Source organism: Ostrea edulis, chromosome 8 (genome assembly GCF_947568905.1).
Source record: "Ostrea edulis chromosome 8, xbOstEdul1.1, whole genome shotgun sequence".
Taxonomy (NCBI): domain Eukaryota; kingdom Metazoa; phylum Mollusca; class Bivalvia; order Ostreida; family Ostreidae; genus Ostrea; species Ostrea edulis.
In genome coordinates, this window is record NC_079171.1 from 3,545,731 (window position 1) to 3,570,769 (window position 25,039).

Genomic DNA, 25,039 nt, shown 5'->3' on the forward strand with positions numbered 1-25,039 from the left:
ACCAAAGCTTCACCAATGTCTTCGACTAGTCAAGGAGACTCTTCAATCTATTCATTGCGAAATGATTCTTCGACCCCTTTTATGAGTTATTGCCCCTGAAAGTTTTTGATTTTTACAAATAATTGAAAAAATTTAAAACCATTTATCCTAGAGACATGGGACTAACTACATTAGAATCTTCATCCTTTGACCTTTTGATTTATATCAAGGTCAAAGGTCAAGGTCATTCAAAATATGAGAAATTTAGCTCTTTTGATATCTCGTTTGTCTTTCAACATATACTAAATATCATTGCATCTTTAGTATGACCTTTTAAATCTATTTTAAAGATTTAATTGCTGTACCTTAAGACTGACCCCTTTAAAAGTTATTGCCCCTTACAGTATTAACCTTGTTATCGCTACTCCTCCGAAACCGAACACCGTAAAGATACCAAAGCTTCACCAATGTCTTCGACTAGTCAAGGAGACTCTTCAATCTAACGGAAGACCTACTCATTACTAGTAATGAGTTTCTAGTTATCATTATATTCAGACAACCTATACAATATACTGGTATTTGTTAATGGTTTATATAATTGTCATTATATTCAGACAACCTATACAATATACTGGTATTTGTTATTGGTTGATATAATTGTCATTATATTCAGACAATCTATACAATATACTGGTATTTGTTATTGGTTCATATAATTTTCATTATATTCAGACAACCTATACAATATACTGGTATTTGTTATTGGTTTATATAATTGTCATTATATTCAGATAACCTATACAATATACTGGTATTGGTTATTGGTTTATATAATTGTCATTCAAACGAAGAAACACAAAAGAAGGAACATGTATTTCAAGCATTGGAACCGTTGAATTACAAGGTCGAAAATATTGCGATTTATTTCCTTGTCCTGTTGGATCCTCCTCTACGTCTCCTCTCGATCACAAACGTGGCTTCAAAATACAGTCCATCATACAATGATCAACAACTCTCTTGTAAGAATTCACACATTTCTAGTTTATTTCAAAACACATATATATATATATATATATATATATATATATATATCATATGGCGGTTTTATTGGTGTAAAGACTACAACCATACATAATGTTTGTTGTTCAAATATCTTGTCTTCTCCCTGCAAAGAGAAAAAAATGTCAAACTCTAATACTATCATTTACGTTAGTGAAATTGAATTGTGCTGACAGTTTTCTTAAACGTAACTGTCCTACAAAATTTATATCATTCAGAGATTGAATCTGTGTCCCAGTGGAATGCTGGATAACTCGAATTTAACTCAATAAATCACAGGGTGCTTCATATATAAAATAGATAGTTGATCAAGCACGGACCCCTGGACACACCAGAGGTGGGATCAGGTGCCTAGGAGGAGTAAGCATTCCCTGTCGACCGGTCACATCCGCCAAGAGCTCTATATCCTGATCAGGTAAACGGAGTTATCCGTAGTCAAAATCAGTGTGCCAAGAATGGTTTAAGAATCGGTATGAAACACGTCAGACAGCATTTGACCCAATGATAGGTTGTATTGACGAAGTAGATCGTTATAACGACCATAGAATTTGTGAAATGCTGACTTCAATCGAGACTGTTGTAAGCCCTGTACCATCAACTTGCTTTTCAGTAGCTTGCCTCGATTTAAAAACTGACTATACGCAGAACAATTTAACAGAACAATAATAAGAATATAATATTTATATATTCAAACAATCATGTAGTGTTTGTTTGTTATGGTTTGGGAGATTTGTAGTGCTATTTTTATTTATATAAATAGGCGAAGATGACGAAAACGGTCAATTTTATAACTGATAATCATTGGATAATTAAAAGTTATGAAATTGATCACTGTTTGTTATCTTCACCTTTCATGATACATACTATATCACACCTTACCGTTCATAGACTATGAGGTACGTATTCCTCAACATAGTTACTTGTCACAAAATACAATATATGCCAGTCATTATTACACATTCTGCGTGCATCATAAGCAGTACAAAAAGATACGGTCATTATAGGTTCCTGATCCCACCTCTGGTATTTTCAGGGATCCATGTTTTCCCGGTTTTTAGTTTGTTGTTTGTTTGTTTTTTGCGTATTTATTGACGTTGATCTTCACTTGTTTATGTCGTAAAACCATCCGATATCGTTAATCTTCACAGATTCTATGGTCGTTATCACGATCTAGTTTGCCGATACAACCTATCAATGGGTCAAATCCTTTTTGACGTGTTGTTATACAGTTCTTGGCACACTGATTTTCACTATGGATAACTTCGTTTAACTGATCCAGATACAGGGCTCACGGCGTGTCTGGTCGGTTGACAGAGGCTGTTTACTCCTCCTACGCACCTGATCCCACTTCTGGTGTATCCAGGGGTCCGTGTTTGCCCAACTATCTATTTTGTATTGCTTATAGGAGTTATGAAATTGACCACTGTTCGTTATCTTCACCTTTCATATACCTATCTAACTCAGAGAAAACGTACACATTATATTTTCTACGTTTAATCTCATAAGCGTTTACCTGTTTAACACAAACACCTTCTGAATTATATATAATAACATGAATTCCATTAACCGTTTACCTGTTTAACACAGAATACGTCTACTGTGTATCCAATAGCGTTAATCCCATTAACCGTTTACCTGTTTAACACAGAATACTTCTACTGTGTATCCAATAGCGTTAATCCCATTAATCGTTTACCTGTCTAACACAGGCACCTTCTACAGTGGGGGTCATCATATTTGATACATGCTGGATGACAATCGTGCCGCATAGGAGGACAATAAGCTGAAAAAATCACAGACATCTTCCAATAATATAATGATTAGCTTTCTTAAAAGCACATCGTGCAAATTAGTGTATGGTCTTTAAGGCATCTTTCTTACCTTTTTTTCGATTCAATTTAGAAAGAAAGTATTATAATATAATTTTTGATTCGTTCTGAAAATTCAATCACTCAATCGCTTTGATTAAACATTTTCCATAGGCGCATTTTCTCATAAACACCTAATCTATTGTGCTAACAAAACTCCTTATGTTTGACCAATCAAAACCTCTAACGTTAAACTATTGGGGTTTGAAAAGATTATACACGTCTCCATGTCAATAGATCATCTGTGTAAGTGACGTTTTAAACAAGCTAGCTTAAAACGTGGAACACAGGTTTAGTAGGATGAAATACTAGGTGATATCAAATTTTAGTAGAATGTCACCCACAGAAAGCGACGGTATCTTAAAAGAATTCCACGAAGAAAGAAGACACCAATAAGTTAAAAAAAATACCATATTTTTTTTGTATTCTTACCACTTCCGGTTCCACTAACTCCAATGACGCGTCCATTGGTGTACACGGCTGAACCTCCACTTATTCCATAAGGAGTGCCTCCACCCCTGCCTCCGACGTAAGAACTGGATCCACCACTGCCTGTCGCAGAATAGCTGGATCCACCACCACTAACAGCGCTATAACTAGATCCACCACTTGTATGACTAGATCCGCCTGTCAGTACATTCATAATAACTCCACCCGAGGAACCACTTGTAGAGCCTACAATAAGTGGTGAAAATGATCACGTCATGATGTTTACACACGAGGAGGATACATTCTTTTCGATATGCACAGATAAAATTACTATCATAATGATGGCCATTTGCCATATTCATAAAGCTTCTATTACATATTTTGAAGTTTTGAATAAAACACAAAATTGTGTTTTTATGAGATATTTTATGACGTCACCTGATACGTAATGACTTGATCCACATGTGTTGCTGTAGTGACACTCTGAGTGAGTTTGAGTTTGCGTGACGACAACTGTTTGCTTTTGTGGGTGTTGTCTATCAACATAGATAGGGACCGATTTCTCTACTTCCGGTACTAGTTTTTCAACATACACAGTTTCCGGTGCAGGCTTTTGGACATAGTAAGTTTGCGGTTTCTCACATCCATTGCATGCTGTCTGTGTTCCTAATAATTAATCAATTTAGTGTTGATTGATTCTACCCAAGCTGAGCTAAAAGCTGCAATTAATTTTGTCTTGATTGATCGTCCCATATTCGTCTGTCCTGTGCCCGTGTGTAATATTTTCACATTTTGTAATCATTTAGACCCTTTGCATAATTGAATCAACACCTTTCTGAGGTTACATGAAGTTTTGTTCACTGAATTGATGTAACCGTTTCCAAGTGGTACAACTCTGTATCAGATTGTATTGAAGCTGCGCGTACATTAACGACAAACTGATAACCCAAGTTTGGACAATTGGACTGACTTCAACTTCCAATATCTATGCATGTCGTTCTCATCTCCATAATCATTGTGCTTTATGTTAAACTTTTACGGTACCAATTTTGATGCACCATATACGCATTTAGATAAATAATGGCTCTTCAGTGATGCTCAACCGAAATGTTTGAAATCCGAAATATCAACTTGTAAGAGCTATTTTAGGGAAAAAACAGTGTGCTAAAAAGTGGAGTCAAATTCTTCTAAGGACAAGAGCTATGCATGAAGGAGATAATCCTTAATTTTAAAATGAATTTCTAAATTTTATCACAGCAATTAAATATACATCCGTATTTTCAAGCTTGTAACGAAGTAATGAGCTACTGTTTCTTACTTAGTTTATGTTTCTCAACTGATTCGATACGCGATAATGTTTTGCAAATGATCTTTTTTTTTAAAATCACGCCAAGCAACATACAAATAAGTCAATGTTTATAGGGGATTAACAGTCCCATTAAAAAAAGTTGTTATTATAATTATTTAATTTGCAGATTTCTTTCTTTACAAAGGGAGTTAACTATTGATTACTCCGTTTGATCCGGGTATAGGGCTCACCATGGGTATGACCAGTCAATAAGCAGCTGATTTTTTCTTGATTTTGTATTCTTTATTTATCACCGTTATCTACGTCACGTTTACTCATGCATAATTGATCCATACTCGGTTTTCCTTTTTGATTTCATCAGAAAAAGATATGGGAACATTTTCAAAAAGGTATTCTCCAAACCTTTTATTCTGACGATGTCACAGAAATGTGATTTGCTGTACTATATGCTATTGATGTCAGAGAAATGTGATTTGCTGTACTATATGCTATTGATGTCAGAGAAATGTGATTTGCTGTACTATATGATATTGATGTCAGAGAAATGTGATTGGCTGTACTATATGCTATTGATGTCAGAGAAATGTGATTGGCTGTACTATATGATATTGATGTCAGAGAAATGTAATTTGCTGTACTATATGCTATTGATGTCAGAGAAATGTGATTTGCTGTACTATATGCTATTGATGTCAGAGAAATGTGATTTGCTGTACTATATGCTATTGATGTCAGAGAAATGTGATTTGATGTACTATATGCTATTGATGTCAGAGAAATGTAATTTGCTGTATTATATGATATTGATGTCAGAGAAATGTGATTTGCTGTACTATATGCTATTGATGTCAGAGAAATGTGATTTGATGTACTATATGCTATTGATGTCAGAGAAATGTAATTTGCTGTATTATATGATATTGATGTCAGAGAAATGTGATTTGCTGTACTATATGCTATTTATGTCAGAGAAATGTAATTTGCTGTATTATATGATATTGATGTCAGAGAAATGTGATTTGCTGTACTATATGCTATTTATGTCAGAGAAATGTGATTTGATGTACTATATGCTATTGGTTTCAGAGAAATGTGATTTGCTGTACTATATGCTATTTATGTCAGAGAAATGTGACTTGATGTACTATATGCTATTGATGTCAGGGAAATGTGATTTGCTGCACAGTATGCTGTTGATGTCAGAGAAATGTGATTTGCTGTACTATATGCTGTTGCTGAATGGTCTCCAGTTTGTTTTTCCTGCGGTATCTTCCCTCCAGGTCACATGAAATCTATTTTTCTTCGTACATCTATTTGTAAAATCCAAGCAAATGCTTCTCTCAATTTGAATGAGGGGAATCGGATCGACATCTAACGTGAACATGAAAGGTGAGGATAATGAAAAGTGATCAATCTCATAACTCCTATAAGCAATATAAAATAGGTAGTTGGGCAAACACGGACCCCTGCACACACCAGAGGTGGAATCATATGCCCAGGAGGAGGAAGCACTTCCCCTTGACCGGTCACACCTGCCGTAAGCCCTAGATCTTGATCAGGTAAACAGAGTTATGCGTAGTCATATCTTATGCAGTAATTTAGTAAACATTCAACTGCTTTTATCCTTCGGATGCAATGGAATTTGTATTTGACAACAATAATTTAGACTGCAAATATCTAGTTTGGACTCTTATATTTCTTTATAACACACTCTTAAAGATTGTCACCGTGGTCTAAACACCCCTTCTTTGTCGTAAGAGGCGACTAAATGAGCGGTCTTTCGGATGTGACCACAAAGGCCATAAGCGCCGATCATCTGTCTACGTTTCCCAGTCATTCATTGGAAATGGTAACTTCTCCATACGAGTGAAAAGTTCTCGAGTAGGACATTTAACAACATAAAACCAATCCTACTTGATTCTACCTAATGATACTGAAGTACGATGCTTTATATTGCTAATGTAATGTAAGATATACAAAGAAATATACATAAGTTAAATTTGTACCTGTGACGTATACAGTCTGCGTTTGGGGGCGTGGTTTGGGACGAGGTCTTACGTATGACACCATCTGAGGTTTAACGGGCTCACAATCATGACATTCATTTGTGTTTGTAACATACACAGTTTGCGTCTGCGGTCTTGGTCGAACGTAGGAAACCATCTGCGGTTTAACGTCACAATCATGACATTCGTTTCCTCCTGTGACGTAAACAGTTTCTGTTTGTTTGGGAACAGTTTGTACATAGGTGACACTTTCTGGTGTAGGAGTAAGGAAATCGATATATTCACAATCTATGCATTCATCTGGAACAAACAAACATTTTGTTATTAAATGACAAATTTAAAAACACGTAATACCCCATGCTCATAAAACAACAAAGCAAGTGTTAGTTAAAGTCAAACGTGGATGTTGAAGCATGAACTAGTGGGGGATTGTGAGGAGATTTTGTTTGTTTTCCTTCCATCTATGACAATTAGAGAGAAATAAGATATATTTTTTAACATGTACCTACATACATAACACTCACTGATGAAAGGTGAAGATATCGAACAGTGATCAATCTCATAACTCCTATAAGTAATACAAAATAGATAGTAGGGAAAACACGGATCCCTGGACACACCAGAGCTGGGATCAGGTGCCTAGGAGGCGTAAGCATCCCCTGTAGACCGGTAACACTCACCGTGAGCACTATATCCTGATCAGGTAAACGGAGTTATCCGTAGTCAAAATCAGTGTGCTAAGAACGTCCTAACAATCGGTATAAAACCTCTACATATATACACAAACACTTACTTGTAGTTTGTGTCTGCACATATCCTTTTAAACATTCACATGTAGGACAGCCGTCTGTACCACAGGTATACCCGATTTCACATGACGTAGGACAGTTGAATGTGGTCACACAATTCACTCTGTGCTGGATAACCACCTCGTGTGTAGCGTAACCTACATACCATGAAATGACACGATAATTAACACTAATAGTCATAATGAATAGACACAATCATTAAAAAGCAAGTCCAGTGATACAAAAATATGTATTTTGAAATTTTGGCTCTGAAATATTTGTCTTACATACCGGAAGGCAATGCACAGTCGCACGTAGGACACCCATCCTCCCCGCACTTATAACCAACACTGCATCCGTAATTACAGGTCAGGCTTGGACAGGTCAAGGTCACGACTTGTTGAACTGCAAAATATTAACCGACATGGAGCTAGGTTAAGTGATAACCTGCTGATCTTACAAAACGTACTCCCATCTTACAAACACCCGGTGCTGATATTTGCCATCGTCACGCTCTGTTGAACAGCGAAAAGCCAAAAGAAAGTATATTGTCTTAAAGAGATCTACAACTCAACATCAGCAAAAATCATAAAATCACAATTTTCCAAGAGCTTTTTTAAATTTTGTTGCGCATTTTAGTGCATGAACGGTGAATATAACGAGCAGTGATCGATTTCATAAATCTCATAAGCAATACAAAATAGATAGTTGGAACCCCTGGATACACGAGGGGTGGGATAAGGTGCCTAGGAGGAGTAAGGATCCCCTGTTGACCGATCACACCCGCCGTGATCATATATCTTGATCAGGTAAACGGAGTTATCCGTAGTCGAAATCAGTGTGCCACGAACGGTCTAACGATCGGTATGAAACACGTCAGACAACATTTGAGCTTTGCTGTTCTAGATCTTGTGTATGGACTTTACAAAGATAACACGTTTCGAAAGTTGAAAAATCTCGTTTTAACGCACAAAATTAATACTTGTTGTATTAAGTAAAAACATGGATTCTCCTCATTTTGGTCTTCTGGCGCATGCGCATAAATAGTAACGATTACACCATGTTGTGCAGTGAGAGAAAGCGTACAATGCGTAGACGAGAAAAGGGATACAAATAAAAGGAAATAAAACACACACGGGAATACGAATTTACAATGACGTCAGTAGGAGTGAAACACACGGGGATTTAAAAGTAAGTGCTAGCTTTATCTGTACACGTCACATGCCAGTTTGAAAACATTGGTCAACAGAGACATGGGCGGGTCTCCGTTAAGAATGATTTATAACTACTTAATTATAAGTAACACCGAGTATTCCAAGACTTGAAAGGCACGTGAGAACCCCTTAAGAGGTTTTCACACCACATATATGTCATATTAAATCACGTGATGTAACAATACATTTAAAAGTCCGAGTCAGCATGCACGTCTAAATTGTGATTTGCATATATTACAGTTTGAATTATAAATAATCACGACTTTAATTGAAGGGTACTAAAGTTTAAAATGTAAATTATGAACGTTTAAACCGTTAATCACCAAAGCTTAAACTGTAAGCTATTAAAGTTTGAATACATTGATTATGTTAAGTTCATGAAGTGTCGATTTCATTGTAACATCAATCGAAAGTAATGGGGAACGAAAGCGGATACAATATGGAAGCCAAGGTTGTTTCAGAATAGTTTCAAAGATGAAGCTGTCGTCTGATGGCTGCTGGAATAGTCCCCAAAACAAATTTGCAAGCAGAGGGGCGGTTTTCTTGGATGGTTTACATACCTTCCGGTTGAACGACTTGTGTAATCCCTTGAGCTACAATTTAAACATATGTTGTGTCCTACATAGGGATGATCCATTTCATTTTAGAAAGTAGCTACATGTATACATTATACGCAATTTTAGAGATTGTATCAGTTACAGAATACATCCGTTTTGTAGCATAAGAAAAACCGTACGGTTATTTTCTATTCTTTGACTAAAGTATTTAATGTCAATCATCTTTTATTTCGGTGCGAGAGATTTTCGCAAAGTTCGTAAATAGTGTTGCCGCGAGCAAGCCCTATCAGGTTTTTCGAATTTGTATAAGATTTTCGCAAACATTACTTTCCGTGAACAAGCTTACTATTGGACGATCGCGAAATAAAGTTGTCTTACAGCATTATCAACGGACCCCAACCCCGAATAAAAAAAACCTGGTACCAAAGTACATGTAATATCAGATTATATGATGTAGAACAATGATAAAAGTGATGATAATGATAAAAGTTTGATATCAATATGGAAAACCGAGTCAGAGGCGCCGAATGAAGTTAAATTACATTACTGCCTTTCCGTGGAAACACATTTCTATGCAATACAATATATATAATCGAACCGAAATCTTTTTTTAAACAAAATCTCAAACTTAATTTTATTCTTATCAACGGTCATAGTTCAATTTACCTAGACATCTATCGTAATAACACATTTTTACAACATAATGTATTCAGAGTGTTGGGAGTTTCACTGCTTTACTGTGTAGTAACACAACATAATGTATTCAGAGTGTTGGGAGTCTCACAGCTTTACTGTGTACACTTCTTACTATATGTCACGGAAGGTTTTAGACAGATACACGTCCCACATCCATCATTTCCTGTCCCGCCAATCTGGAAGTTAGATCCACACGTCTCTTTACAAATCGCCTCCGTTCGGCACTCTTTAACAGGGGCCACGACGTATGTGGTTTGAGTGCTTGTTCCGGTGGTCCCAGCGACAGAAGGACGGCTTCCGGTGACCATGCCTCCTCCCCCTCCTCCACTCCCCGTAAATTTAAAGGGTGTAAATCCTCCACTACCTCCACTAGATCCACCTGCAGCACCAGATCCTCCACCGAATCCTACACTTGATCCGCTCCCCGCACCACCAATTGATCCACCACTCATACCATTGTTTGATCCGCCAGCCACGTAGCCAGATCCACCATTCGATGCCCCCACTGGAAGTGCATTCTCTGTTGCTTACATTGTTCATCATTACAATTTTCAATGAAATCATCGGATAAAAAATCCCAATTAAGATAACACAATAAATGAATTAACATGTATAGCGTCTATATTTGATAAAATTGATTAATTTTCTGTGGACTTCATCTGGTGGTTATAACAAAATTTTGGTTGAGAAAATCTTAATAAATGGTTTACCTGCACGGATAATGTATTACTATGGCGTCATACTTGCAGACAACAATTATCAGCACAAAATGGAATTTTAACATCAGTTGCAGTTTAAACTATAGTTTTACGAAGATGAAACACTTATAAAAAGATAAGATAAACACCTGCCACCGAGTTGCATTGACACGAGGGGCAGCCATCTGCTCCCACAGGACCTAAGGTGTGGTGTCCTTGGCAGGTGGATTTGCACAGCTCCACTCCGATGCAGTCAGTTTTAGGTTTAGTTCCTTGACTGACGTGAGAAAATGCTGCCCCGCCCATTGACGGCATTCCTGACATGAAGGACCCTCCCGGTACCGCCATCATACCGCCCCCTGGTGAGCATGAAATGAAGCGTTTAATACAGCTTTTACTTTGTGATAAAGCAGTATCGTGTGTTACTTATCTAAAGCTAAATTTGAAAACTCTAACTTAAGTTTGATAAGCTGCCGGACATTAATTAATTTCCATAACACATCACGTGCTATGTAAATCATTGCAACTTCGATAAAGCATGACGTTACAAAATATTTAAAAAAAAACACGTGTTGTTTCCATTGAATTCGATTTTAAGGAGGAATAACACAGTCGAGTAATTTGATTTGGTGGAAAGTGGATGCTAAGTGTTATAGTATATTTGTGTTTGAAAATATTATTAGTGAAAAAAGCAATTTTAGTTAGAGCAATCTTCAAAAGATGAATAGTCCTGTTAGACTCAAACGTGCGAATTACAGATCAGCGGTCGACACTGAGCGATGTAGTTAGGCACATAGATTCAAAAGGAATATGAAAGTATCGCTGATATGCATATTTGTATTCAAGTTTGAAAACGAAGCAAGTCATTATGATGATGGGTCATTCCACCTTAAATCAAGTACGTGGTAATTGTAATTCATCATCCTCCTTAAATGTTACCACGTGAAAATGGTAATTCATCATCCTCCTTAAATGTTACCACGTGAAAATGGTAATTCATCATCCTCCTTAAATGTTACCACGTGAAAATGGTAATTCATCATCCTCCTTAAATGTTACCACGTGGTAATGTTAATTTATCAACCGCGCTTCAATTTTTCCATGTAGTAATTTTAATGTATTATTCATCCTAACATTTTCCCACGTGGTGAATGTAATTTATCATTCCTCCTTAAAAAGCAATACAGACTGTAACTGACGGTACATATATTGAAAAATAAAAGAACAAACATTGAACATATTTCTGATTCGAAACATACAATTTAATAGAATCAGAGTGAATATGAAGCAATAAACCCGTCAAATCAGCAGAAAATGTCGATTCATGAATCACTGTCATCCTGGCACTAATTCATGCTCGTAATCTCCGATGTACATTGACTTAGGAGGTCACTAGTTCGGAAAAAAGCGAAAAAGAGGCACTGAGCACGTGTTATATTTGTAAACATTTTAACATGCCAATTTTATAGAAAATTCACCATCAAAATTTCATTTGAGCTGCACATATGCGTAATCATTACTTTCTTACACTTATAGTACTTCTTGCCATTCATGAAACTATGTAATATTTTAAACAAACGGAACGTGTAGTTACTCGCGTCAGTTTCCATATTTGTATATGACGTCCGTCTCAGTAACCATATTATGTTCGGCAATCATCGTTCCCATTTCCGTGTATACGACACAATGGCGGTTTATACGAAAAGCTCATTGTAGGTATGCTTTCAAACAATATTCCCTTGTTTATTTTGCTGATTTTTTCTTTAGATCTTGGGGATTATATTAGTTAAAACGATAAAAGTTAATTGATGCATAATTGGATATACATTTCTAAATGGGAATGTTTGAACGGGGGCATTGTAATGGACTGGGGATCTGGTGTCTGTTTTGAAGTTCCCCAGTTGGTCCATGACGAAACCCTGATGTGACAGCAAGAGAAAAAAACCCACCAAGGTCTGAAAATAAGGTGTATTATATTGCTCAGTATTTCTTGACACATTCTGGCGAATTGGCTCTTGGACCGCCACTGACGATTGTAAAAGAAAACCAACTGTATGATCTTAATGCAGAATTTATCAAAGTTATTTTTGCATCGCTTCTCAATGTTCTGCATCTACAAGGTCCTATCTTTATGAACATTTATGTATACTGCATTGTCAATCATTCTTATCAACAATGCTTTTATGTAGATTGTATTGTCAATGATTCGTTTTACCTGGACCACACGGACATGAATGACATCCGTATGAGTCAACCATCAAACACCACTGAGGACACCTGACCTGTCGTAAACACTTAGCGGGGTTAAAAGTAGAGGCGTGGCCCGGGGATTGGGGTCCGCCCATTGCCATTCCCATACCACCTCCTGGTGGATGTGGTCCTTGTATACCCGATCCCGCGGACATGGAGGGGGCACTCATTGGTCCGTGAGATAAAGATCCGCCCATCGGTCCCATACTTGATCCACCTCCATGAAATGGACCGCCTCCACCCATCATTGATGACGAACCCCCGGGGAAATTAAATCTTTTCTGTTTGTGGTGTGTTCTTGATAGTTCTTTCTCGGTTTCCGTTGATGGTGGTGATGAGAGAACTGTAAAAACAAGCACACAGATGATGGGCGACTCCTAAACGAACAACGAATACGACAACTGAGAGTAAGGTAAACACCGATCCCGAGGAATAAAAGGTGCGCTTCCGGAAGCAAGCATCTTCTGTTGACCTGTCACATTCGCTGTTATTTTACACTGATCGGGTAGTCAGAACAATGTTTTGTAAACACGAATGCTTAAAGAATGATCGATTGGGAACGATTAGTTTGAAACACTGTTACAGTGACTAATGTAGTTGACATGTCGTGTAAGAAGCATCACTGAATCTCACTGCATTGTGAATTTTCAGGCGTTTTATATGTACCGATTATCAGGTTATATTTTCAGAGTTTGTTCAGAAACCAGTCGTAAAAAGCAACCAAAAAAAAAGATAATTGTTCACAAAATCTCAAATATAGTCACAAAGATTTAGAAATATGATTAAAATGGGTTTCTGTACTTAAATGATCCCAAATGAAAGGCGGAAATAAGGAACAGTGTTCAATCTCATAACTCCTATAAGCAATACAAAATAGAGAGTTGGGCCAACACGGACCCCTGGATATACCAGAGGTGGGACCAGGTGCCTATGAGGAGTAAGCATCCTCTGTCGACCGGTCACACCCGCCGTGAGCCCTATATCTTGATTAGGTAAACGGAATGATTCATAGGCACACAGTGTGACAAGAACGGATTAACAATCGGCATGAAACACGTCAGACAGCATTTGACCAAATTATAGGTTGTATTCGCAAACTAGATCGTTATAACGACCACAAAATTTGCGACAATGCTGACAATGACACTAATTCGCACCCATACTTTTACAATCAAAATGTATCCATACAGGTGCAGAGGTGGCTATACGCAAGTTTGCAACTGCGTACACATTGTGTGTGTGTGTGTGTGTGTGTGTGTGTGTGTGTGTGTGTGTGTGTGTGTGTGTGTGTGTGTGTGTGTGTGTGTGAGAGAGAGAGAGAGAGAGAGAGAGAGAGAGAGAGAGAGAGAGAGAGAGAGAGAGAGATATTTGCAGTTAAACTATTTAAAATATTTGTGTCTCAAAAATAACTGCATTTTATAGTCGAAGTCTATAATTCTACCAACATTATTATGCCCGTTCAACCTGTTTTGATTTTCAAATCATTAACACCATGTCGACAATTTAGATGATATGCTATGTACATGTGTTGGAGGATTCGTTCTTTGTTATTAGTAACATTATACACCGGACAAAACAATTCGTAGAGTGAGTGTAAATCAGTCCGAATACATAAGGTGAGTTGGCGTAATAAAACAATTTAAAACATAATTTTGTGAATTCGAATTAACAAGAAACCCTGTTTCTATGCTCAAAAATATAGATTATTTCATTGGTAGCCGCAAGACCCCTTACAACACTTCATTTTCTTTCTGGCTGCACACCTGTCATCCTTTGAAAAATACAATCATAATGATGCATGATTACATTTAACAGTATAGGTAACTTAATTTTCTTTCTGGCTGCACACTTGTCATCCTTTGAAGAATACATTCATAATGATGCATGATTACATTTAACAGTATAGGTACACTTAACCTTGATGCACAGAGAAATACATGTACCAAATCAATACTTTCAATTGATGACTAGGCAATTCAGGTGCTGTAATCACGTGCATCTGAATAAGTAGGTAACGTGGACCATTGAAGGGAATATGTAAATTAACACGTACTTGTGAACACTGTGATACCACAACGTCAATTGTATTGCCTAGTTCAGTAGTTCAGTGTATTAGCACAGCTGCTGAGCTATAGATCACGGGTTCGAGTCCAGCGGGGTTTAAACTTTCACATTGCTTTCCACTAAAACCGCATTTTTTTGACCAAATAAAGTAAATATGGAAGTTCTCAATTTCAAAATATTTTAGACATATCCTCCACTTCCTCCATATCAACTATCTCAGGTGTAGCATACCTCCTTAAATCACTTGCACGTGCCAATGGTCGCCGGCGCTCTATTCTAGGAATTTTCATGAAATACTTTGATATTCTCTCCAAATTAAAATGTTCTACACTTCTCATAATTTCTGGCGAGCAAAACTTCTCATAACATGATTCAGTGGGTAACTAAGATTTACCCTTCGCGAATTTTCACTTTAACTGTGACGTCACCAAATGTAGGGGAATTACCGCAAATTTAAACCCCAGGACCGTAGAAGTGAGTAGTCGCGGAAATAAGGAGGTGCCCCCTCAACATTTTTAATTTAAGGTAAATTGTGGTGTCTTGTTTAGAAAAAAAAATGTAAATGATAAAAGTAGCGAAAATTTCTTCCCCTCTCGAAGAAATGAATGACAAAACCTTTTTCATTGATCGAATTACTTGTATTCGGAGAACTTACATTTTTTTCCAAAAACCCTTACTATTTGCGTCATTTTATTAATTTTACCTTATTAGAAATGACATAAAATAGTAAAACTGACTACATAAGAGATATATTTTCCCCACCAGGGCTTCATCCTGGACCCACTGGGGCCTCCAGGCGCCCCTCATTACCCCCTGCCTCACAAAGCTGCGTCCCCCTAGCCGCAATTCCTGAATCCACTCCTGGTGAGGGTTCTTTAACGTGTCATCGCCTGTCGCGACACGGGACCTCCGCTGTTAATGAAGGTCATATTCGAAAGACCCGTGATTCCCACTATTACCCGTGATTTCCACTATTACCCGTGATTCCCACTATTACCCGTGATTCCCACTATTACCCGTGATTCCCACTATTACCCATGATTCCCACTGTTACCCGTGATTCCCACTGTTACTCGTGATTCCCACTATTACCCGTGATTCCCACTATTACCCATGATTCCCACTATTACCCGTGATTCCCACTGTTACTCGTGATTCCGACTATTACCCGTGATTCCCACTGTTGCCCATAATTCCCACTATTACCTGTGATTCCCACTGTTACCCATGATTCCCACTATTACCCGTGATTCCCACTATTACCCGTGATTCCCACTCTTACTCGTGATTCCCACTATTACCCGTGATTCCCACTGTTGCCCATAATTCCCACTATTACCCGTGATTCCCACTACTACCTCTGATTCCCACTATTACCCGTGATTCCCACTATTACCCGTGATTCCCACTATTACCCGTGATTCCCATTATTACCCGTGATTCCCACTATTACCCATGATTCCCACTATTACCCGTGATTCCCACTGTTACTCGTGATTCCCACTATTACCCGTGATTCCCACTGTTGCCCATAATTCCCACTATTACCCGTGATTCCCACTATTACCCGTGATTCCCACTGTTACTCGTGATTCCCACTATTACCCGTGATTCCCACTGTTGCCCATAATTCCCACTATTACCCGTGATTCCCACTGTTACCCATGATTCCCACTATTACCCGTGATTCCCACTATTACCCATGATTCCCACTATTCCCCGTGATTCCCACTGTTACCCATGATTCCCACTATTACCCGTGATTCCCACTATTACCCATGATTCCCACTATTACCCGTGATTCCCACTATTACCCGTGCTTCCCACTATTACCCGTGATTCCCACTATTACCCGTGATTCCCACTGTTACCCATGATTCCCACTATTACCCATGATTCCCACTATTACCCATGATTCCCACTATTACCCGTGATTCCCACTATTTAATTCCGAGCGTTAGGCGTAGGAGCAATCACTCCTTAACTTTTCAACTACTGAACTTTACAAAATGGCGAAAGTTTCGGGATCCAATCCCCCAACTGATACTAGCCCATGCACTGCTATATTATTTTATTTTAGATACGACATTTTTTTTATAATGCGGAGCAATAGATGAACATTGCACTTCTTTCTCCATTGCAATAATCAATTTAACGTAACAAATTTATCGTTGCCTAGTTAGCTTTGATTCTTATCACAGAAGAGGAACATATTTCTGTTACAAAATTAAGGATGTAAATACACTACGTCATCTTCTCAGTAGCCGTATCAAGAACAGTTCTTCCCATTTCTTTTATTGGCATACTAAAAAGGATGTAAACAGTCTTAATTTCTTCGATTAAAGCAAACCAGTTCTATTCATTACATCCGCTTCCTGAGTGCACCCCCCACTCCCCATGGGATCCGGGTTTAAACAGGTCCTCAGTTGTAAGAGGCGACTAAATGGGGCGGTCCTTCGGACGATACCGCAAAAACCGAGATCCCGTGTCTCAGCAGGTGTGGCACGATAAAGACCCCTCCCCCTGCTCAAAGGTCGTAAGCGCCAAGTAAGGGCCTAAATTATGCAGTCCTTCACCGGCAATAGTGCCATTTCCATATGAATGAAATGTGAAGGACTTTAAACAATACACAATCAATCAATCGTTAAATTCGCTTTTCATTCAAATTCAAGTTTCTCAACTTTCAATATCTATATTTTTGTTATGTTCTACTTTTCTTGGCATTGTTTTAGCTTTATGTTACTGAAGCAATAAAGAATAAGTATATTTCATTAATATTATATAGAATTACTTTAAAATTCGAACAAACATTTGTTTTCTACATTTGTCGTAAATAGCCCTAACATTACCCTGCGCAGTCGTTATACAGAAAGAAATAATTCACATAGATCCACACCACAGAGTACTCTTTATATAGTAAATTCGACCCCAAGCGATGCAATTGCCTGTGATCCACACCAGTTTAAAATATGACAACTTACAAACACGAATAAAACCTGATAAACTTACCTGACGTGAAGAGAATGCTGATTAATATCCGGATCATGTTTATTCTGGCGGGAAATAATAGTTTATATGTCTATGTTTTAATTAGTTGTAAACAACTTTATGTCTAGTAAGGATATACGTTAGCGAAACGTGGCTAGTAAAACCGCTAAGATTAGTTCTCTATCTTGTTCAAAATATCGATACTACACATGCGCAGATAGACCGGAATGACTTCCGCATTATCTCGCGCAGTGATAAGAGGCAGGTGAGAGGGAACATCATTACTTTATCGTGACAAGAAATTCGTATGTAGTCCTGCGTACCACGAATCATGTTCTTCTTTTTAACAGTTTGCCTGTATATTATTTTACATGTTTTTATTTTGTTCTACTATTATTGCTACTCTCTAGTTGTGTTGTTTTGCATCACTCTTACAGCTTACTTTATTTAGACTAATTGGACTCCACTTTTTGGTACTCTGTTTTCCCCTAAAATAGCTCTTATAAGTTTATCGCTATTTCGGATGTCAAATATTTCGGTTGAGCATCACTGAAGAGAAATTATTTATTGAAATGTGCATCTGGTGCATCAAAATTGGTACCGTATCAGTTTACAGTAAGAATTTATTTCTTCTATTCGATATACCACCAGCGGTAGACCCTGCATCTTAACACCTATGTTTATCACTCAGGGCGGAGGGAAAGAGAACTCTACAATGTCTACTGCGACCTTATACGGCTTCATTTCGAACATCTTATATCTTACTCTCAAGTGTTAAGTTGTGGACAAAGATATAATTAGGACTCGAACTTACGACCGAAGTCTGAAAAGGAACACGCTAATTTCTGATCTACTGCAACCACTGATTTCAATGTTTTATGTATTATATTGAAGGGGTGGAGCCAGCGATTTCAATGTTTTATGTATTATATTGATGGTGTGGATCCAGCGATTTCAATGTTTTATGTAATATATTGAAGGTGTGGATCCAGCGATTTCAATGTTTTATGTATTATATTGAAGGGGTGGATCCAGCGATTTCAATGTTTTATGTATTATGTTGAAGGTGTGGATCCAGCGAAGGATCTTGTATTGAGTTGTTTTTTTTTTTGTTTTTTTTTTTTTTTGTGTTTTTTCTTTTTGTTACTGACAAAGTTGTAAAACGACAAAAAACACAATGATTTGACACAACGAAGAGGCGAACAAAATGAACATTGATAATATTCATATTTCTTATTAGATTAAAGTAGGTCAAACACGGACCCCCTGATATACCAGAGGTGGGGGTCAGGCGCCTAGAAGAAGTAACTATCCCCTGTCGACTGGTCACACCCACCATGCGTCTTATATCCTGATCAGGTAAACGGAGTTATCCGTAGTCAAAATCAGTGTGCCGAGAACGGCCTAACAATCGGTATGAAAAAAAAAAATCATCGAATCAAACTCGTTTAAAATCAACATTTCACAAACTTCATGGTCGTTATAACGATCTAGTTTGTCAATACTACCTCTGTATCAACACTAATGTAGTAGGGGGCACTAATGGCAGGTTGTATTGTTCTTTACGTACAAAACAGGTGTTGCACGTCTCATGTTCATTTCCCTACAGGTGTTGCATGTCTCATGTTCATTTCCCTACAGGTGTTGCACGTCTCATGTTCATTTCCCTACAGGTGTTGCACGTCTCATGTTCATTTCCCTACAGGTGTTGCATGTCTCATGTTCATTTCCCTACAGGTGTTGCACGTCTCATGTTCATTTTCCTACAGGTGTTGCATGTCTCATGTTCATTTCCCTACAGGTGTTGCACGTCTCATGTTCATTTCCCTACAGGTGTTGCATGTCTCATGGTCATTTCCCTACAGGTGTTGCACGTCTCATGTTCATTTCCCTACAGGTGTTGCACGTCTCATGTTCATTTCCCTACAGGTGTTGCATGTCTCATGTTCATTTCCCTACAGGTGTTGCACGTCTCATGTTCATTTTCCTACAGGTGTTGCATGTCTCATGTTCATTTCCCTACAGGTGTTGCACGTCTCATGTTCATTTCCCTACAGGTGTTGCACGTCTCATGTTCATTTCCCTACAGGTGTTGCATGAAAGATCGAAAAAATTTAGTTATTCAAATACATGATAAAATCAATAGGAACGCATGTCTTGATTCAATATTTTTTTAAAATAAGTTTAAAAGACGTGTATTGACAAAATTAGCCAACATATTTCGAGTTTAAGTCAAGCAATAAGACTTGTGGGAGTTGTGGGATTCGTCGTTGTTCGTTGTTCGTTATCTTCACCTTGCATATGATTGTTAGCGTTAAAATGGAGGGGTATCCCCGTATTTCAGGAAAAAAAACTGCCTCCGTGAAACAAATAAATGTAGCCTGAACATGTTCTTTGAGTTTTCCTCTAAAAAAACTGTCGCTTTGAAATTTTGTTTCACGGGGGCTTTTTTTGTAAATAAAAAAAAATCGAAACGAACTCAATGGTATTGTTTTCAGCTTCACCTGTACGTTAATTTCCTTTAGTAATGTATGGTCTACTGTGTGGTTCAGTGGGAAAGGTGTAAAGATGTTTTCTATTTTTAAAATGACCGGGTTCGACTCCCTCACGAACACATTCTTTTTTTCATATTATGTTTTCCATCTAGATTTTTTTCTTAATTGAAACACTTCTAGTTCCATGTCGAATCTCTGTTTATTATAATGTGCCGAGTTTAAAATTAAGTTCCAACCTTGTCACTGTTTAGTTTGTGAATATGACTCTCAACAAACACGCCGAATACAGCATGCAATACCTATGTTTTAATAGTCAATGCTGCTTACGGAATTCATTTCTTTACGTTTTACATTGCATCATTTTTCGTTATTTTCCGTAAATACATTTCGCGGGTTTTTCAGCTCATGCACAAACGCTTTTGCACTTAGTATATATACTACTACTGGTCAGTGTTCGGGCAGTGCGAAGTTCGTTACAAGCAACACGGGTCGCTTTTGTATTTCTGTGCCGTAGCCTTCCCTCCCGCCCAGCCCATTTCCAGTTTTGAATTCATATGCTTACATTAGTGCTTTTTTCAGCTTTCTCGATTTGATCTTTGCTTATTAAAAGCGATCTTGTAACGACCGCAACCAACCTATTCACTTTTTCTGTTTTGTTTTATCATCAAATAGTCAAGAAAATATTTATTTTCGGACGAGGGCACTGGGGAGAAAATAACTTGTATGTATTTCTGAATGAAAACTGTTGACAAAGGCATGATGCCTTTTACGAAAAACCGTTTTGAACTTTCCAAAGCTTTAGAAAAACACTTTAAGGCCAAACAAGGTAAATAATCGTTAAACAGTTTGAGTTTATATGTATTCTAGTAGCAAATTCCTATGTACATGTGCATGTACTTCGAATCATGTTGAACTTTATTAATGCGTATTAAACTTCCCACATTTTGTTTTGTGGTCAGAATCATGTACAGTTGCCAATTGTTGGTTGTAGAAAATAATGCATACGGGTATAAGAGCTTTTGGACTGTAGTAGTATAAAATATTAAATATTTGATACATCCGTAACATTTAACCTTTAACATTGTATATAATACTCAGAAAAAAAGAAGACAATTTAATTTTCACGATTTCAAAAATTATCTTTAGACTGCATGTATAATGTATTGACACATACAATGTATTAGGTTTGTCTCTAGTACTGGGGAATCCTTCAGGTATTTAAATGAAAATACACAATGAGTATAAATATTAATGAAGGTCAGTACTACGTCACGAGTGCTGGCACGGAGCTCCGATTAGGGAAAATTCCCGCTTTGGTGCAACACCCTCTTTTGACTGCGGATTACTCCGTTTTCCTGATGAAATGATGGGCTTCACTGTGGGTGTGACCGGTCGATATCTGTAAACTTATACTGATCTCAGCTTTCATGTGTCCAGGGATTGGTGTTTCTTTATTATCTTTATCTTTTCGTCATAAATAGTTGTTTCTTCAATGAAAATGGAACAAGGAAATGTCCCTAACTTGTACCAATTTTTGTCATGGACAATAATTACGTAGTCATTGGTTATCAGGTCTTCTGACTGTCTGCTGTGATTCCCATGGGTACATATTTTGTTCTGATATAACCCGACTTTCCAACGGTCTGCTATAGTTCCCATGGGTATCCTGGTCTGTATTCATATTCTTAAGGTGCAATATCAATTCGAAATATCTTGCTGTGACTTTCAACGCGACATTTAGATATATCAACAACATTTTATCGAATAGCAAACTCATTTTCATTCATATGTCAGCTATCTCGTGGGGATCCGGGTTAGAATAGGTCCTCAGTACCCCCTTGCTTGTCGTAAAAGGCGATTAAATTGGGCGGTCCTTCGGATAAGACCGCAAAAACCGAGGTCCAGTCTCGCAGCAGGTGTGGCACGATAAAGATCCCTCCCTGCTTAAAGGCCGTATGTAAGCGATGAACATAGGCCTAAATTTTGCAGCCCTTCACCAGCAATGGTGACGTCTCCATATGAGTGAAATATTCTCGAGATGGACGTTAGACAATATAAGAATCATATGTTAGCTAAATAAACTCCGTTTACCTGATCAGGATATCGGGCTCACAGCGGGTGTGACCGGTCGACAGGGGGATGCTTACTCCTCCTAGGCACCTGATCCCACCTCTGGTGTGTCCAGGGGTCAATGTTTGCCCAACTATCTATTTTGTATTGCTTGTAGTAGTTATGAGATTGACCACTGTTCGTTATCTTCACCTTGCATCTATCGTTGTGTTGTTCATGTACACGTATATACTATTAAGCAGCTCCTAGGGGTTTACTAATTATTACTAAGATTGGAAATCAGTGAATTATTTCTATTTATTTTTTTCGGATTTACCATACGCGCCCGTTTTCATGATTATATATAATTTGTGAAAGTTGTGGAACTTTGTATACATGGCGTCATCGCATGAACTGGAATGTTTAAAGATATGATGCTGCAATTTCTTTGCTTGGGGAATGTTACTTTATACTGAAGTAAGTTGTTGGTTTTTTTTTACCGTTTCTCATCTGTTTAGCATCTATAAGTCGTTGAAATACGTCGAAAGATATTGATTGTGTTTATCTCGTTTTATTGCCAAGTCCTCGGGATTTTAGATTTCATAAATCGTTTTAAAGCAGTTTTCTACATCAAGATTGCCGTAAATTGATATTTTGATCTCCATTAGGACCGGGAATGTCTGACAATGCCTCAGTATCACCCTCCATACTGTTTTCTATCGCCTAGAACGTTGATTGTGTTTAAATGAAGTTAAACGTGTCATTGTTCTAAATAAACAATTGTTACTTGGGTTACCCCTCTTTGCTTAGATACTCACTACAATTTAGCGCTGTTTTTTAAAACGTTTTTATCTAATTTTTCTGCTTAAATCAAATGTTGTCGTGGAAGAAAATGTTATATTTGGAAAAAGAATTGTGTCTAACATAAGTGTTTCATGTAGTTATGTTAGATTTCAAAAGATTAAAGAAAAAATAGCCATTTCAAATTTGAGGGTGTGACAGCCCCTTGACAACGGGCCGAAAAAGAGATGTCTAGGCCCTTAGGGCGAGGCAGTCCTACCTACTTGCAGCTGTCTCACCTTAGCCAAGATAGGTGTATCAGGGCTGATACACTACTACGTATATGATATACATGTAGCACAAAGTACACATCCGAAGTTAATTACATATCACGTGCAATTAGTTTCGGATTTATGAATTTCAGAACGGAGGGTTACAGTCTCAGAGGTCTGGGGAAACACACTTTACCAGGGGTGGGGTCGCCGGTTTTGGATCCGCCTTTGGGTATAGATACATTGTTTGAAGAAAGCTGGTGTCTGAGAAACTTGAAAGCAGGAAGAGCTCTTAACCTCTTATTTTATCTCTAACGGCTGAGGTGCTAGTACTTTCAATAATGAACAAGAAATAAATAGTATACCATATTATATGAATGCAATTCGGTAAGATATATACACATGTATCATTAAAACTTATTGATATATAGTGAGTCTAAAGATAACTCTATACATGTGGGGTGTTGCTAAGACGGGGAATCGAACACGGTTCGGAAAACGTATATTCTTTTATTCAATGTGTAAAGCCTTTTTCGTTATGAACCCTTTACTTTATTGTCATATGTACTAATATGAAATCCACATGTAGTAAGAAACTGCAAAAAATAAACAAACAATTTCTGAATACAATGTCAATGAAAAAATCATACACCTTGTCATGAATTCTATAAACCCAGTTTGAAGGTACAAGAGAGAAAATTATTGAACATCAATAAGTCTAAGTTTAGAGTTCACATCTAGACTGATGTACTGGTATTTGAGCAGGAAAATGTAACATAATGTACTACACATTGACAATGTTAAATAAAATGTGGCTTATGCTGCCGAAATGACTAAATATGGAAAATTAGATACTGATATCATGACATAGCACATAAGTATAACAAGTGCAACAGACATAAACATGTGATAACCTAACCATGACACTTGTGAGTTACCATACATATATCAGATCAACGAACATGTAAACATCATGATTCCTATTTTGTGAAAGCAATAAAAGAGCAACATGAAAATTGTTTAAACCTAAGATAAACAAAAAAGCACGAGAAACTTACTCTATGCGGGGCTAAGTTGTGCAAAAATGGTGAAAAGGCACCTCTATTTACTAAAACCGCCATGCGGTGATTCTTCAGTTGGGCGGAAACAGTTACTAAAAGTCAAAATAGGCAACGAACTCAGTCCGGAAAATACATGCCTTGACTATAACGTACAAAGAAAGACAACTCAATGTTGTGACATTACACAATGATATCAGGAGGTGAACATTTTGTAAACTCAAATGGCTTATGAACAGAGAACCGAGAACGGAAAGACACACTAAGAATCCACCGTTTGATATACTGCATACAGATACACAATATCCACATGTATGCAAGATGAAGATAACGAACAGTGATCAATCTCATAACTCCTACAAGCAATACAAAATAGATAGTTGGGCAAACACGGACCCCTGGACACACCAGAGGTGGGATCAGGTGCCTAGGAGGAGTAAGAATCCCCTGTTGACCGGTCACACCCGCCGTGAGCCCCAT

At 37.6% G+C, this 25,039-nt stretch overlaps 1 protein-coding gene across 1 annotated transcript; it reads right to left on the bottom strand.

The window, feature by feature from the left end:
• Window positions 1-1,069: 1,069 nt before the first annotated feature.
• Window positions 1,070-18,072, bottom strand: LOC125660931 (uncharacterized). Its single transcript, XM_048892757.2, has 12 exons — window positions 17,927-18,072; window positions 12,819-13,196; window positions 10,753-10,962; window positions 10,018-10,410; window positions 9,213-9,245; window positions 7,730-7,843; window positions 7,444-7,596; window positions 6,651-6,950; window positions 3,774-4,001; window positions 3,339-3,581; window positions 2,735-2,821; window positions 1,070-1,144 (listed from the first exon to the last, which is right to left on the bottom strand). Exons 1-11 carry the CDS (start codon window positions 17,961-17,963, stop codon window positions 2,739-2,741), a joined length of 2,172 nt encoding a protein of 723 aa, XP_048748714.2. The 5' UTR covers window positions 17,964-18,072; the 3' UTR covers window positions 1,070-1,144; window positions 2,735-2,738.
• Between the last annotated feature and the right edge of the window lie 6,967 nt (window positions 18,073-25,039).

What these genes read in the sequence shown, in the direction of transcription:
- LOC125660931 (XM_048892757.2), bottom strand. Translation starts at nt 17,963, where the DNA reads ATGATCCGGATATTAATCAGCATTCTCTTCACGTCAG. An exon ending in CAGCATTCTCTTCACGTCAG is followed by an intron (nt 13,197 to 17,926) that starts GTAAGTTTATCA and finishes TTGTTTTTACAG; the next exon opens with TTCTCTCATCACCACCATCA. An exon ending in TGTGCAGACACAAACTACAA is followed by an intron (nt 6,951 to 7,443) that starts GTAAGTGTTTGT and finishes TGTTTGTTCCAG; the next exon opens with ATGAATGCATAGATTGTGAA.